A 15,965-nucleotide genomic window follows, 5' to 3' on the forward strand; every position below is an offset into this window, starting at 1 on the left:
TTTTTGAGAGAGAGAGACAGAGTGAGCAGGGGAGGGGCAGAGAGAGAGGGAGAGAGAAAATCCCAGCAGGCTCCACACTGTCAGCATCGAGCCCAGTGCAGAGCTTGAATTCACGAACTGTGAGATCATGACCTGAGCCGAAACCAAGAGTTGGACGCTTAACTGACTGAGCCACTCAGGTGTCCCTTAAAGAAGAGAGAGTTTAAAGAATAGTTAAGAAAGGCTCAAGGTTGGAGGGGACCTTGAACTGAACGTGAAGGATCCTTAATGTTCAAATAAACTGAGAAGGAAGATTTTTCCATCAGAAGCACAGCAGAAGCAAAGGTATTCTGGAAACAATGATTGCAGCATGTTGTACAGTCAGTCATAATCTAAGTTTCCTAGGGTAGATACTTACTGAGTAGGAATAATGAGCTGTAAATTGAGGAAAGGAATATCAGCTGAGAGTGAACTTAATCGTACAGGTAGTGAGGAGCTGTTGACAGTTTTTGAGCAGGGGAAGATATGAGCAAAACACCGTTTTAATGATTGTAAATACTATCCAAGAAACCAAAAACATCATTAACAGTGACAGGAGACTTTTTTTTAAGTTTATTTATTTTTGAGAGAGAGAGAGAGAGTACAAGCAGGGGAAGGACAGAGAGAGAGGGAGAGAGAGAATCCAAAGCAGGCTCCACACTGTCAGCACAGAGCCTGATGAGGGGCTCGAACCGACAAAGTATGAGATCATAACCTGAGCCAAAGTCTCACTTAACCGACTGAGCCACCCAGGTGCCCTGGCAGGAGATTTCTTAAGTGATCATCTGTTTTAAATTACACTTCAATGTGATATACAATGGAATGTTAGCCATCAAAGAGAATAAAATCTTGCCATTTGCAATGATGTGGGTGGAGCTAGAGTGTGTTATGCTAAATGAAATCAGAGAGAGATAAATACCGTATGATTTCACTCATATGTGGAATTTAAGAAACAAAACGAGAACATATGGGAAGATGGGGGGAAGAAGGAGGGGAGAGGGAAACAAACCATAAGAGACTCTTAATGATAGAGAAAAAAACAGGGTTGATGGAGGGAGGTGGGTGGGAGATGGGTACTAAGGAGGGCACTTGTGAGGAGCACCGGGTGTTGTATGTAAGTGATGATTCAATGAATTCTCCTGAAAAACCAATATTGCACCATTAACTAAAATATAAATAATTTTTTTAAATAAATAAAATCAGACTTCATATAAACATGTTAGGAATGATTTGCTCTGGAGCTTAGCATATGATGGTGGTATGATTTACAGCATGAGCTATGTCTGGGAGCTCAGTCTTAAGATTCAAATAGTGTAGCTTGGGGGCACCTGGGTGGCTCAGTTGGTTAAGCATCCGACTTCAGCTCAGGTCATGATCTCACGGTTCTTGGTTCCAGCCCCACATCAGGCTCTGTGCTGACAGCTTGGAGCCTGGAGCCTGCCTCAGATTCTGTGTCTCCCTCTCTCTCTGCCTTTCCCCTACTCATGCTCTGTCTCTCTGTCTCACAAGAATGAGAAAATGTTAAAAAAAAAAATTCAAATAGTGTAGCTTGGAGACCACAGTGGCTGAATCCAAAATGGCAGCCAGAAGCTATTTCCTATGAAGGAAATCTCAGTTTTCATGAAATGAAAGTCAATTGCCAATGGGACAGAGAAGTCCAGATATTTACTCTGTCAGGTGAAGTGAGAGGTATAGGAAGGACCCATGAAGCTCTTTCCACTAGAGCCATTCTCATCCTCTTTTTGGGTTTTACACGTCCGTGGTTACAACAAATTATGGTGAAAAGTAATTTTGACTCCCCCCCCCCCCAAGCATTTCCTGGTAAATAAAATTTCATCTCCTTTAATTGTGTTTTTACAAATTTTAAGGAAATGAATATGTTGCAACTTTTGGTTTCCAGTGTGAATAAGTAAAATGTGATTGTTACTGTTACATAGTTATATTTTCTCCCTTTTTAAAAGATAAACCAGGGGCCCTTGGATGGCTCAGTCAGTTGAGCATCTGACTCTTGATTTCCACTCAGATCATGATTCCAGGGTCATGAAATTAAGCCCCATGCCAGGCTCTTCACTGAGCCTGAAGCTTGCTTGAGATTCTCCCTCTCTACCTCTGCCCCTTTCCCCAACTTGCTCGCTCTCTCTCTCAAAAAAAAAAAAAAAGAAGCTAGATATTTTCAGTCAATGCAAAATGATGACAGTTCAGTTGTTCTTCAGTTAACTGGCCATAATATATTTTTGTTCATTGTATGTTTTATATTAAATAAAGTGTCTTGTAAGACATGTACACTTTTAAAACCCATCTGTATCTCACCATACCTCACGTAATACAGTGCTTTTGCTATGGAAAAATAAGACTAAGACTCAAGCTTTCTAGTGTATTAAAATTGGCCACAAGAAGGAATGGGGGGGTCACACATAGAATCGGTTGGGCAAAGAGTGAATGATTTTTCTTGAGATTCATTGTCACAAGGCACAGTAATCATGACAGAATATTACAGCTTTGTAAAATACAGATGGCATTAACTTAGGATAAGTACAGCTGACACGTTTTTGGAAAGGATGATGCAGTTTACTCAGGGCAGAGTAAAACATAGGGCATTTCTGACTTGCTGTGGCTTTAACCTTAACTGGGTGCTTCATGACATATAGCTTGTCTATTATGGGGAGGACTGACTTCATGAATGTATGACCTGCACCATCACACATGGCTCTGTGCTTAGAAGGGTCTGGTGCTTGGTTTGATGTTTTTCTGTCACCACCTAAAATTCTTAATAAATTTTGAACAAGGGTCTACATTTTCATTTTACTCTGGGACCAACAAGTTATGTAGCTCGTCCTGAATGTGAAAACTGATTTCACCTTCCTTTACCACATATTATGGGCCAAACCATAGCACCTAATTATGGATCAGGTTAGGCGCGAGGGCTGCAGTGAGCCAAATAAGCTTCTGGCCAACAACTCTTATTTCCACAGGAGGCTAAACTGAATGCAGTAGGGAATGGAAGGAGAGAGAGAGCAGAGGTCAGAAGCAGGCAGGGGCTACTGATAACCAGACCTAGTTTTCTCATTAAGAACAACAGCATTCTCTATGCCCACCACCCACACCTGCCAGGCTCTCGCTAAGCACTTCATGTGCCTTATTTCCTTTCACTGAAGCCTCTCAATAGTCTGCAAAATTAGTATCGTTTTTATAGATGAAGCACCTGAAGTTTTCAGTGATGAAGTTGGCCACCATTCCAGAGCTAGTAATGATCTTTTCTCATTCGTTATCCATTCTGCTCACTTAAGAAGTGGCCAGCCATCCTTGTCTGTTGTTAACATTGAACTTGATTCACTTCTTTGCCTACTTTAGACTCACTGGCAGAGAGAGGGCCATACACTAATGCTTAACATAGGTTGTTTATTTTCTGTTTTTAGTTTCATATAATTGGAGATAGTAATGTTATTTGGGACCTTCTGGATATAAATTTCCTTTCTTTTTGTCCATGGGTACTATCTAGATAATATACTAGTATTGGAAGTGTTTTTCCAAGATGAAATTGGTACACACTTGTTTTCTCTGAAGATCGTCTCAATAAACAGTGCTATATATTTTTTAAACTTCAGCCAAAATGACATTTTGTTTCTTGGTTATTTCTGTTGTTGTTCTCCTAGTTGTGCTGTGTGATTGTGATCTGCTGAAATTAGCTTATCATGTTTTCGGTTTTAATTTTGCATTAAAATAAGGTTTTGCAAAAATTCGTAAATAGATCCTATTTTAGACTAACACCAATTATGTCTCCTGCAGGAAACCACTTCTGGCAGCTGATGTGCCCAGGGTTGGATACAGTTCCTCCTCCAATCACAAGTACATTCCCCGGAGAGCAGTGCTCTATGTACCTGGAAATGATGAAAAGAAGATAAAGAAGATTCCCTCCTTGAATGTAGATTGTGCGGTGCTCGACTGTGAGGATGGTGTTGCTATGAACAAAAAGGTAATAGCATGATTTTTCCTTAAGATGGGAAAAAGTAATGGATTGCAATTTGGTGCTGTCTTGGTAGCATTGCTCATTAGTTGGAAAGATTCTACCATACTCACCTTTTGCTATTTACTAATATATTCTTGATCAAGCCCTCATAGAGGTTTTGAATGTGTCTCTTTTCTCCAAGACAAAGGAAGAACCCAACCAGTGTATACCTTCAGTATATGTGACTACGTGTATATATTGATAAAGAGATAGACACTGAATCCATTGTGGCTATGATATTTACCAGTTTGGGTAAATTATTTAATCTGAAATTTGTGTTGTAAATTTTTAGAGCAGTAAGACACACTGTGGAATTCATGTCTTTTTAATATTGAGTAATGGCCTTATGGCTTCTGGGATAAGTGCCAAGAAAATAAAAGATAGTCTTCTATGAATAAGTCACCATTTTCCCTACTTAATTTAAGGGAAGCTACACACAGAACCTTAGGGTTGCAGCTTTGGGCTGATTTCCTCATGGCCTGACCACAGAACTGAGCCTTAAAATATATCCAGTTGTAAACAGGTACAAAAGGTTCTTACTGGGTGGTAGCAGAGTGGGTGCTTTTTGCTTCATTTGGTTTACTTAACTTTATTTTCCAGCTTTTTATAATGAACATGGATTTATTCAGTAATTAGGTGAAATAATTAGGTGTAAATCATTATAACAATAATTTATGTTTGCATGGAACTTTTTAAGTTAAAAACATGTTTTTACTTGACCTTTGTCTGTCCCTAGACAGTGAGGCTGTCTGGGAATAGATTGTGGGGCTCGGGAACAGAGGGAGTTGGCCATCTGGATTCATGCCTATCTGGATACTTTCTTGTCTTAAATGATCTGAAATAGCATGGCCGTACTGTACAACTTTCTTGATTAATTGCTCTCCTTGGAGATTCTAGCAAATATTTGCCTTAATTAAAAAAAAAAAGAAGTTAATGGTCAAAGCAAGACTTTCCAAGTATTTGGAAAAGGATTAGAATGAGCGTGTGGAATCTAAAGCGTCTCCTCAACATCTTTGGCATGCCCCAAGGAAAATACAATTAATCTTCTTTCTCCCAGAGATTAAGGTAAATAGGCCTTTTCTTGAAGGATATAATGTGCTTCCAGTATGCTCCCTTCCAAAACTCATGTAGTGCACTCTAAGATTAGATACTAAATTGTAATTTCAGTTCTGTGTGACCCAGGGCAATTCACTTTACTTCTTTGCCTCCATTTCTTATCTATACTGTGGGATGACAAAATCTTCTTTTGTCAGGGACAGGGATTATTATGAGGAAGAAGTTTGATAAAATGCCTGGGAGTAGCTTGATTTCCTATAGGAAATAGATTAGATAAATCCTGTAGTAATCATGATTAGAGGGGAATTTATTTTAGCATGTAGCACAGTGAGCCATTAGGTGCCCTGATAAACTTCTAATTATGTTCTTCACAAATCTTGAGGCTATCTTCCCGTATCCACCAGAGGATGTTTCCTTCCACCCAGATAAGTTTGAAATATGGTCCATTATTGCCTCACATTTTCTTACTGTTCACTGGTGTTCTCAAGCTCATCCTTGTACCCAGAGCCACTTCTTAGGAGGAAACTAAGGGAAGGGGAGGGAAGAATTCATGATGGGTGAGACGTGCCCGCCATCTTTGCGTCTGTATCCAGACAGTGTCTTCATCAGGATGCTTCAGTTCTCTTAATGCAGTTAAACTTTCCATTAATTGCTACTGTTTTATGCATGCTGAGCTTGGGAGTCAGTTGAATTTCCCTTTCTTACCACAGAAAGTTCTGGCAAACCAGGCTAGTGCTTGTAAAAAATGTTTTCTTAAACTCTCTATCCAGGACTTAATTTTATCTCATATATGTTATTTCCTAGCCCTTGCCTATCAAGGTCTTTTTGGATTTTGATTTTATTATCCATCATTAATAGCATTTGAGAATTTGCCAGGCATTTAACAAGTTTCTGATGGAAATGTTGAAGAGGTTGGAGCCAAGTGTTGAACAAGCATGCAACTAGAAGCTTCTGATCATGTTTTATTTATTTATATAGTGCTGACTGACGTCCAGGCACTGTTCTAAGGGCTTTAGTTTCATAAACAACCCAGTGAGGTGCTACTGTTATACTCCTTCTACAGATAAGGAAACTGAGGCATGGAGAGGTCAGTTTCATGGATCAATACTGTGAATATGGTCATTCGATCACCCAACTTTCCTAAAATCCAATCTTTTCATGAGGATATTATGAGAGATTTTTATCTAATGCTGTTTCAAAATGAAGATACCATCCCAATTTACCTGCCTAGAAATACCTTCTCCCCCTGAACCTTGCCAGAAAAATGAGGTTAAGTAGATGAGACTTGATCTTGAAGAACCTGTATCAGTACCTAGTTGTTACCATCTTCTTTTTGAAGTGCTGGAGATAGAAAAGTAGTTAATAGCCTGCTTAAGATTCTCTCTATCCCTCTCCCTCTGACCCTCCCTTACTCTCTTTCTCTTTCAAAAAAAAATTCATTTCAGATACTCTTTTTTTATTTTGTTCTAATTATAGTTTTGCTAAACTCAACTGTTACTGTCTAATCAATATTTTTTCGGTATTAGAACTTAGTTGCTTCATTTTATATCTCAATTTATTTCTTTTTTATTAATAGGCTAATTCAATATTTCATTTGATTGACACTGTGGAGTATGGGCTTGTAATGAAAACAATAAGAGTTCTACAGAGCAGTTTATAAGTGTATAATACCTTCCAGCAGGCTCTAATCCTGTCCTGCTAATCCAATTTGTGTTTAAGTAGCTCCTTCATGTCAAGGATGGCACTACCAGCTCACCTTCCCAAGTATGGATGATGAAAAGACTGTCTCCACACCCCTCTTATCTTTTTCTTTTCATTGTTAAATGCATGAGGAGATATAGGACTGCATAAGCCACTGCTTGCTGGGACACAGTGAAAATAAGCCAAGTAAGGCACAAATTTCTGGTGAATCTCCATGACACTTGGGCAACACCAAGAAAGTAGGAGTGGAATAAAGAGAGACAGGATTCCAGGACTGCTATTTTAGTTGAGTAAATATTTAAGGAAATATTTAAATATATTTAATATGTAAGTTTAAATATGTAAATTTAGATACTCAATACTCAGGCACTGTGACAAGGAGAGGAACCAAGACGATTGCATGATCCCCAACATGGAGGACTCAAAGACTGGTGGTGAGACACGCAAAATGTAAATAATTATAATCTAACCAGATAGGTCTATAAGAACATATATTTTTTATTACCATTTGGTTCTAAGTATTTTTTTTAATGTTTATTTATTTTGAGAGAGAGAGACAAAGAGTACACACATGTGCAGTGGAGGGAGGAGCCGAGAGGGAGGCACAATCCTAAGTGGGTCCATGCTGTTAGCACAGAGGCCGACTTGGGGCTCAATCCCACGAACGCTGGGATCATGACTTGAGCCGAAACCAAGAGTTGGACACTTAAATGACTGAGCCCCAGGTTCTAAGTACTTTTTAATTTGCATTTTGATCTCTTGCTTGAGCCAGGAGATACTAAAGAGTGCTTCCTAAATTCCCTGTGGTGAAGAACCAATTTGGTTATTTTTATTTGTTGTTGTTACTTTATTTCATTTTTAAGCATTTGTAATCTATTGCAGATGGGTACTTTTATAAAATACAAAAAAAATGAATTTCTAGAAAAATTAAATGTTGCTTGGATGTCATAGCATTGTCGAGTACTATGGAAGTTTCTAAATTATTACCCCCCCCCATTTCATACTTACCTCCTAGTGTCATGGTCATGATCAGAGTTTGTGGACCCAGAGTGGTCTGCAAACCACAGTTTGAGTAGCAGGGACTAAGAATTTTTAAATTTTCAAGCATATGAGAGATTTCTTATTTATTCTTCTATTGCTTACCTCTATTGCATGATGAATAGAGAAGGTGATTTGAATGGTGCTGATTTTTAAAAATTTGTTGAGTTCTGGGGTGCCTGGGTGGTTCACTTGGTTAAGCGTCTGACTCTTGGGTTTAGCTCAGGTCGTGATCTCATGATTCATGATTTCAAGCCCTGAGTCAGGCTCTGTGCTGACAGCACAGAGCCTACTTGCAATTCTCTCTCTCCCTCTTTCTGTCTGCCCCTCCCCTGCTCACTCTCTCTGTCTCTCTAAAAAAGGAAGGAAGGAAGGAAGGAAGGAAGGAAGGAAGGAAGGAAGGAAGGAAGGAAGGAAGAAATTTGTTGAGTTCTGCTTTACATGAGCCATTTTTGTAACTGTTCCATGTGTGCTTAAGAAAAATGTGTTGTTTCTGTTTAGTAGACTAGAGTTCTATGTATTTTTCCATTAGACCGAACTTGTTAATTATGTTGTTCAAATGTCCAAATCTTTACTGACTTTTATGTGCTTGATATATCAATAAGTGAGAAGCTAGTTGAAATTTAGCCTCCAGTAGAGAATTTACCAGTCTCCCCCTATAGTTCTATCAATTTTTGCTGCTGGTAGTTTGAGCCTATGTTATTGGGTATATAAAAATAAGAATTATTATATCTTCCTTTTATATTGAATCATTTATAATTATGCACTGACCTTCTTTATCCTCTAAAATGCTTTTGCTTCAAAGTTTCTGTGGTCTGGGGCACCTAGCCAGTTAAGCAACCCACTCTTGATTTTGGCCCAGGTCATGGCTCATGGTTGTGAGATTGAGCCCTGGGTCCACTTTGCACTGAGAGTATGGAGACTGCTCAGGATTCTCTCTCTCCCTTTCTCTCTGCCCCTCCCCCACTTGCACGTGCTTGTGTGCACATTCTCTCTCTCACTCTCTTTCTTTCAAAATAAATAAATAAACATTAAAAATAAATAACGTTTCTTGGTCTGATATGAATACACCATGTTTCTTTTGGTTAGCATCTGCCCAGTGTATTGTTTTTAGCCTTTTGCTTTCAACCTTTCCATATCGTTATGTTTTAAATATGTCTCCTATTGTTTTTAAAATTTTTATACCCATGTGGACAATCTGTGTCTTCTAACTGGAACATTAATCGACTTATTTTGGTTTTTTTTTTTAAGTAATCACTACACCCAACACAGGGCTCAAAGTCTCATGACCCCAAGATTAAGAGTCACATATTCTTCCAACTGAGCCAGCCATGCACCCCTTCACTTATGTTTAATGTAGTTACTGATAAATTTAGATTTATTTATTTTTTTAACGTTTATTTATTTTTGAGGCAGAGGCAGAGCATGAATGGGGGAGGGTCAGAGAGAGGGAGACACAGAATCTGAAACAGGCTCCAGGCTCTGAGCTGTCACCACAGAGCCCGACGCGGGGCTCAAACTCACAGACCACGAGATCATGACCTGAGCCAAAGTCGGCCGCCCAACCGACTGAGCCACCCAGGTGCCCCAATAAATTTAGATTTAAATATACCATTACTTTTTGCCCTATTTTTCTCATTTATTTTCTCATCTTTTCTGCCTTTTAAAGATAATTTTACTTTTTTGGTTTGTTTTCTTACTCCAAGTTCTTCTTTTCATTTTGAACTTATGACTGTATTTCTAACTTTTATTGGTTACTCTTGAAATTTTACCAGGGTACTTAATGAAGCCTAAAATTTACCTGTTAATTCTTGTTCCTGGACAACACAAGAATTTTAGAAAACTTTAAACCCGGTCATCTCCCTTACAATCGATGCTATTTTTGCTTAGTATTTCAATTATATCTTTTTAATCACACAAATTTCATATTATTACTATCATTTTATATATACAATTTTTATTTAAATTAACCTATATGCATTTTTTTAATATTTATTCATTTTTGAGAGAGAGAGTGTGCATACGCATGTGCACGTGAGCAGGGGAGGGGCAGAGAGGGGGGGACAGAGGATCTGAAGTGAGCTCTGCACCGACAGCAGAGAGTCCAATGTGGGGCTTGAACTCACCAACCAGGAAATCATGACCTGAGTGAAGTCAGATGCTTAATCGACTGAGCCACCCAGGCACCCTGAGATTAACCTGTGTGTATATATTATCACTTCTTTACCTCTCTCATTATTCCTTCTTTTACATTTCAGACCTTATTTCCAGGTCATCTTTCTTTCTCCTGATGTGCCCCCTTCAGAATTTCCCTATAGCAAAGGTTTGTTGATGGTGAACTCACGGTTTTTATTTATTTGAAAATGTCTTTGCTGTTTGGCTAAATAGAGAAATCTGGATTGACAGTTATTTTCTCTCAGAACTTTGAAGATATTATTTCATTATCTTCTCATTTCTCTTGTTGCTATTGGGAATGCCACTGCCAGTCTAAAAACGAGGTTACTTGCCTCTTCTTCTTTGGCTGCCTTTTTTTTTTTTTAATGTTTATTAATTTTTGAGAGGGAGACAGAGCACGAGCAGGAAGGGGCAGAGAGAGAGGGAGACCCAGAATCCAAAGCAGGCTCCAGGCTCTGAGCTGTTGGCACAGAGCCCAACGCGGGGCTCAAACTCCCGAGCCGTGAGATCATGACCTGAGCTGAAGTCGGACACTCAACCGACTGAGTCACCCAGGTGCCCCTTCTTTGGCTGCTTTTAAGATCTTCTTGTCTTTGGTGTACTGAAGTTTACTAAAATAATGATGAGATGTTGGCTTATTCCTCCTTCCCTTCTTTCTCCTTTTCCTTCCTTTACTAAGTATAAGTTGTTTTTCCTATGTTTATGGATTCATGTCTTTTATCAGTTCTATAAAATTTCCACCATTAACAATTCAGATGGTGCTTCTAGTCCAGTCTTTCTATTCTTTCCTTCAGAGATGCCAAGTAGACCTATTTAAGAGCTTTTCATTCTATCCTCCTCGTTTCTTAGTGTCTTTTCACATTTTCTGTCTTTGTATCTGTCTATGCTACACTGCTGGTTAGTTCTTCATATCTTACCAACACTACTAATTCTCTTCAGTGTGTTTTATCTATTTTACGTATCCTCTGAGTTTTTAATTTTAATTGTTATATTTTTCATATCTAGAAGTTCTATTTGATTTTTTTTCATACCTACTTGGTATATTCTGAATCTGACTATTTCAATTATTTTGCCTTTAAATCACGTTTTGTTGTTCACTGATTCATACTCATGATATGAACCCATCCATATTGATAGGAATTATTCTTGGGAATCCTAACGGCCTAGAGTGGGAAGGTTTTCCTTCAGGGATAATTTGTGTTTACTTTTGCTGGGAGTCAGGGATATTACTGATTTGAAGCCTCAATTTGTTCTCCCCCACTTTACAGTGATTTCAGACTTAGTATCCTGATACTAGGTCTGATACAGGTATTTAGTTCCAAGCTTTCTTATTTTTCTGACGTTTCGTAAATCAGAAGTTAACTCAGTTTTGTTGTTGTAGTTGTTTTACATTGGCCTCTGGAAAATTCCCTTAACGTTCTTATGAGCCCAGCAATGTATTAAAAAGTACTTTTATTGAAATGTATCCATTTTATGGTTGGATGGCTCTTTAGAGAATGACGTTTGCCATATTACCAAAGTAAAGTACCCATCCTTTAAAAATTTTATTGGGGCCCTTGGGTGGCTCAGTTGGTTACGCATCCAACTTCGGCTCAGGTTATGATCTCACAGTTTGTGAGTTTGAGCCCCACATCAGGCTCTGTGCTGACCACTCAGAGCCTGGAGCCTGCTCTGGATTCTGTGTCTCCTTCTCTCTCTCCCCCTCCTCCACTTGTGCTCTAGCTGTCTCTCAAAACTAAATAAACATTTTTAAAAATTTAAAAAATGTTTATAAACTTGAAAAGAATCTAAGTCTAAACTTAATTAAACTTAAATTATAAACTTGAAAAGCCTAAAATTCATTTTTACACATAAAAAGTCAAATAGTTTTGAAATAAAGCAGCCCCTAAACATCATTCCATTTCTCCTCTCCAGAGGCAGTGCATTTTATCTCTTCTAGCTTATTCTTGTGGCATTTATTTCCCTATCTCTAAGTGATACACTGCTTGACTTATTTTTTCAGTTTCAGGCATGATATTGACTCCTTGCTATAGGATTTACCTGCACCACCACCACCCTTACTACTATATGTGAATTGCCTCATCCCTCAATTATCTAATAAAATTATATATAACTTTGATAAGATTAGTATCTAGTGTAAAAACTATTTGGAGTTTATGTAGCAGTAAGCTGATTACCTTTTTTCTCTGCCAACCTGTTGTTTACCCTGAAGTTTGTAATTATTTTTTTTTCCTCTGATTTCGTTTTGTATTCAGTTCTCACTAATTCAAAACTCACCTCTTCACTAATTATCTAAATCTTTTCTAAATATGTTCAGAAGCATTCAGTATTTTGTTTCATCTTTTTGGGGAAATGTCTCCTTGTGTCTTCTGATCCCTTATAGTTGTTCCTGAGAGAAAGTTCCCTTCTGAAGGACAAAAGCAACTTATATGAACATAATATCATTTTGTTTTTCTAATTTGATTTGTAAGTAGTGGAGATGTGTTAGGATTTTATGGTCATGTGGGGTCTTTACTTAGCCTTTAAGAAGCCAAAGAAGGCCTGAATTGTAATTTAAGGAAGGCCTTTCTGTGGGAACCTAAGGTAATAAAATCTGGGATGTCACTTGTGGGCGCCTTGATTTGATACCAGCAGCCCAGTTCAGTGGAAAGGGTAGGGGATTTGGCACCAGAAAACATATTGAAATGTCCTAATTTTAACACTATCTGACCAGGAAACTCGAGTCTCAAATTTCAAGAACCTCTGTGTCCTTATCTGGCCCATGAGATACGCGGTAATGAAACCTGCACCACATACCACAAGACCAGCTGTGAGGCTCAAATAGAAAAGCACTTTGTAAACTCTTGAGTGCTATATAAATATTTGTTTAAGTAGTGGTATCATTCTCAAAGGAATAAAATTTAGAAAATTTAGAATAGATAGCATATTCCTTAAGATGACTTTTTCACATAGAAGAATGTAATTTGACGGTTATGAACACAGATATTAGAGTCATACTGCCTATATCTGGATTCTGGTAACATCTTGTCCTAATAGTGTGACCTTAAGCAAATTACTCTACTTCTCTGTGCCTCAATTTTCCCTCTGTAAGCACTGTATGAGTGTTTGGTAAATATCTAAAGAGCAATTGTCTTAACTATACTCCTGGCCAAGGGCCTGATGCATCAATTCAAGTTTCCTTATAATGCCAAGTTTCACTGGTATTGATTCACACCTTAGATTCTTGATTTTTGTAGGGTAATATAGGTCCCAGGTAGGTTTTTGCTCTAGATGTGATGGAGTTTGCTAATTTTGCTATTTTTTTAAACCTTCCTCTAAAAATGGTAGACAGGGCACCTGGGTGGCTCAGTTAAACAGCCAACTCTTGATTTTGGCTCAGGTTATGATCTCCCAGTTTGTGAAATTGAGCCCCACGTGAGGCTCTGCAATGACAGTGTGGAGCCTGCTTGGGATTCTCTCTCTCTCCCTCCCTCTCCCTCTCCCTCTCCCTCTCCGTCTCTCCCTCTCTACTCCTCCCCTGCTCACCCTCACTTTCTCTCTGTCTTTTAAATAAATATTTAAAAACGGCAGATAGATAGGGATGCCTAGGTGGCTCTGTTGGTTAAGCTTCCGACTCTTGATTTCAGCTCAGGTCATGATCTAGCATGAACTTGTGAGTTCGAGTCCCATGTCAGGCTGCTCACTGACAATGCGGAGCCTGCTTGGGATTCAAATCTTTCTTTTTCTCTCTGCCCCTTCTCTGCTCTCTCTCTCACTCTCTCAAAATAAATAAATAAACTTAAAAGAAATACAAAATAAATAAAAATGGTAGACAAAGAAAAGACTCTAGAGACAAAAATAACACGTTTTCTCTCTAGTTCCCTCACAGATTTCTTAACACTAGGTGGCTAGAGACAACTCTCCTAGGAATATCTCACTTATTTTTTTCTTAGGAAGCCAGAGAAGAGATTCTCTTTCTTGAGCAGCTAAGTAGTAAATTTTTACTTAGCATTTCTGTGCTGGGTACTTGAACAGTTTTTGGCAGAAAGGGAGTAGGAAAATGGTAAAGAAAGGTATCCAAATCTGCCTGTGAGGGCCTGGGCCCCGTGAGAATGGTTAGAGCAAGGGAGATCTAGGCTGTGGTCTGTGTCCAGAAAGACCCGTTTACAATGACATTCTCCATTATGGGAAACAGAAGGAGGAGGACTGTCACAGAGCCTCCCTCAGCAGACTGTCGAGGTGAGCCCCTGCTTGGGGATTGGAACAGAGGCCCCCTTCCCCACCACTTGCTCTGCTTGCCATAGGACCTAGGACTTACAGGAGGATCCTCCTGTCAAAGCTGCCCACCATCGCAAAAAGCAAGAGGAAGCCATTTGCCTTCTAAGCAATAGCCAGTGCCTCAGAAGCCCCATAGGATCATTCTATGAGGCCATCTTCTTTGAATGCTTCTGCTCTCTCTATCCACCTTGGGTATCAGGACACATGTGAGGCCTAAAGGAAGGTTAGTGGTTGTGATGGAGACAACAATTGGGGGCAACACTGCAAAGGCAAGAGGAGTGCAATTGTGTCCCCAGCAGCGAGCCACTTTCTAAGTTCTCTTCACAAGCAGTAATTTAAAAAGCACTCCTCATCACGTGTCAGACTGCAGAACCCGGGAGTCATTGCATTTGCCAGTATGAGTTGCTCATTAAGAAACCCCAAATATCAATCAAGGTCATTGGCTTATTATCATTTGAGAAATAGAAATGCGATTTCCTGACAGTCATTTAAAGCCAGTTAACTTTTGAGTTCCTCCGTAATGCCTTTAATTGTCATACGGATGGAAGATCCTTTTCTACCCCGAATGCACATATTCTGGCTAATTTGTGCTTTCTCATTTGGCTTCTTTTCGTGCACACATGTGTGTATGCACACACATACGCACGCGCACACGCACACACACACACACACACACACACACACACAAGTTCACAGACACCAAACTCCTATTTGTACTTACAGTAAGCACACACAAATCCACTTGGCTAAATTCTATACCTCCGTGCTGTTACTTCGGTTGAAATAAATTCGTAGAGTAGTGAGGTATATCCTCCCCACAGGGAGAAAGCTAACTGATGTGCAAAGAATGATTAAATGTATACAGGGGTGTGGGGAACTCACTCTTCTTCAATAGGGGTGGGAAATTGGGATGGAAGGCTCCTCTCCCAGGGGCTGTGCCTTTAGTAAAAGACTTGAGAGCTTGGGAGATTTCTTCAATAGGAATTGGGGTATCTGTGAGTCTTTTTGGAACAGTATGGAAAGCTGAACTGTGCTTAGGAACTCTGCAAGGTGTTTTTGATCCTTAAACGTTCTGATATAAAAACCTATCCAGGTTTTTATAAAAGTAGTAAAGTGTTTTCAGGCTTTTATCAATCCCTTCATGCCCTTAAATAACCCTTCCCCTTTTGTGGAGTAATTGCTCTAACCTCCCCCCAAAAAACCCTGACCTTCCCCCACCCTCGTTGTTTATTCTTCAGAACAGGTTCTTCATAATGCAAGGATTCAAATATCTCTATTAGGGTCATAATCATCAGCAATTTCCATTTAATGAACTCAACAAAATCTCTTTACAAAGAAATGTAGGCTTCAAATCACCAGTTACGTCTTTTCCTGCAATTCCTAGAATCCAATTAAATAAGACAGTATCATCTATAATATGATATACCTGACTATGGAAAGCCCAAGCCTACAACAGATCTTTGAGCATAAAATTAAGATTGAAAGAAAGGAACCAAGTTTAAATGAGCTAAAACTTTATAAAAGTAGAAACTATAGTCATTTCCTCCAAAATGAAGTAAGATATAACTTGGAATCTATAGTGAAAATCATTAAACTTGCTTATTCCAAATTTAGCTACCAATTAAAATCTCTTCTTTTTTATCAAGGAACCACAGGTGATTTTCACAAAATAAACCCAGGAGGTTTCAGTTTGCTAAATCTCTGTGACTAAAGA

The 15,965-nt window shown here is 38.9% G+C and overlaps 1 protein-coding gene across 11 annotated transcripts in view; it reads left to right on the forward strand.

The window, feature by feature from the left end:
• Positions 1–15,965, forward strand: part of CLYBL (citramalyl-CoA lyase) — a 261,550-nt gene that overhangs the window by 140,578 nt on the left and 105,007 nt on the right. For all 11 annotated transcript variants that reach the window (XM_015075987.3, XM_053217506.1, XM_053217496.1 and 8 more), the window contains exon 2: positions 3,805–3,991. In XM_015075987.3, the coding sequence (XP_014931473.1) occupies positions 3,805–3,991 (187 nt within the window). The remainder of the gene's footprint in view (positions 1–3,804; positions 3,992–15,965) is intronic.

The sequence above is a fragment of the Acinonyx jubatus genome, chromosome A1 (genome assembly GCF_027475565.1).
Source record: "Acinonyx jubatus isolate Ajub_Pintada_27869175 chromosome A1, VMU_Ajub_asm_v1.0, whole genome shotgun sequence".
Taxonomy (NCBI): Eukaryota; Metazoa; Chordata; class Mammalia; order Carnivora; family Felidae; genus Acinonyx; species Acinonyx jubatus.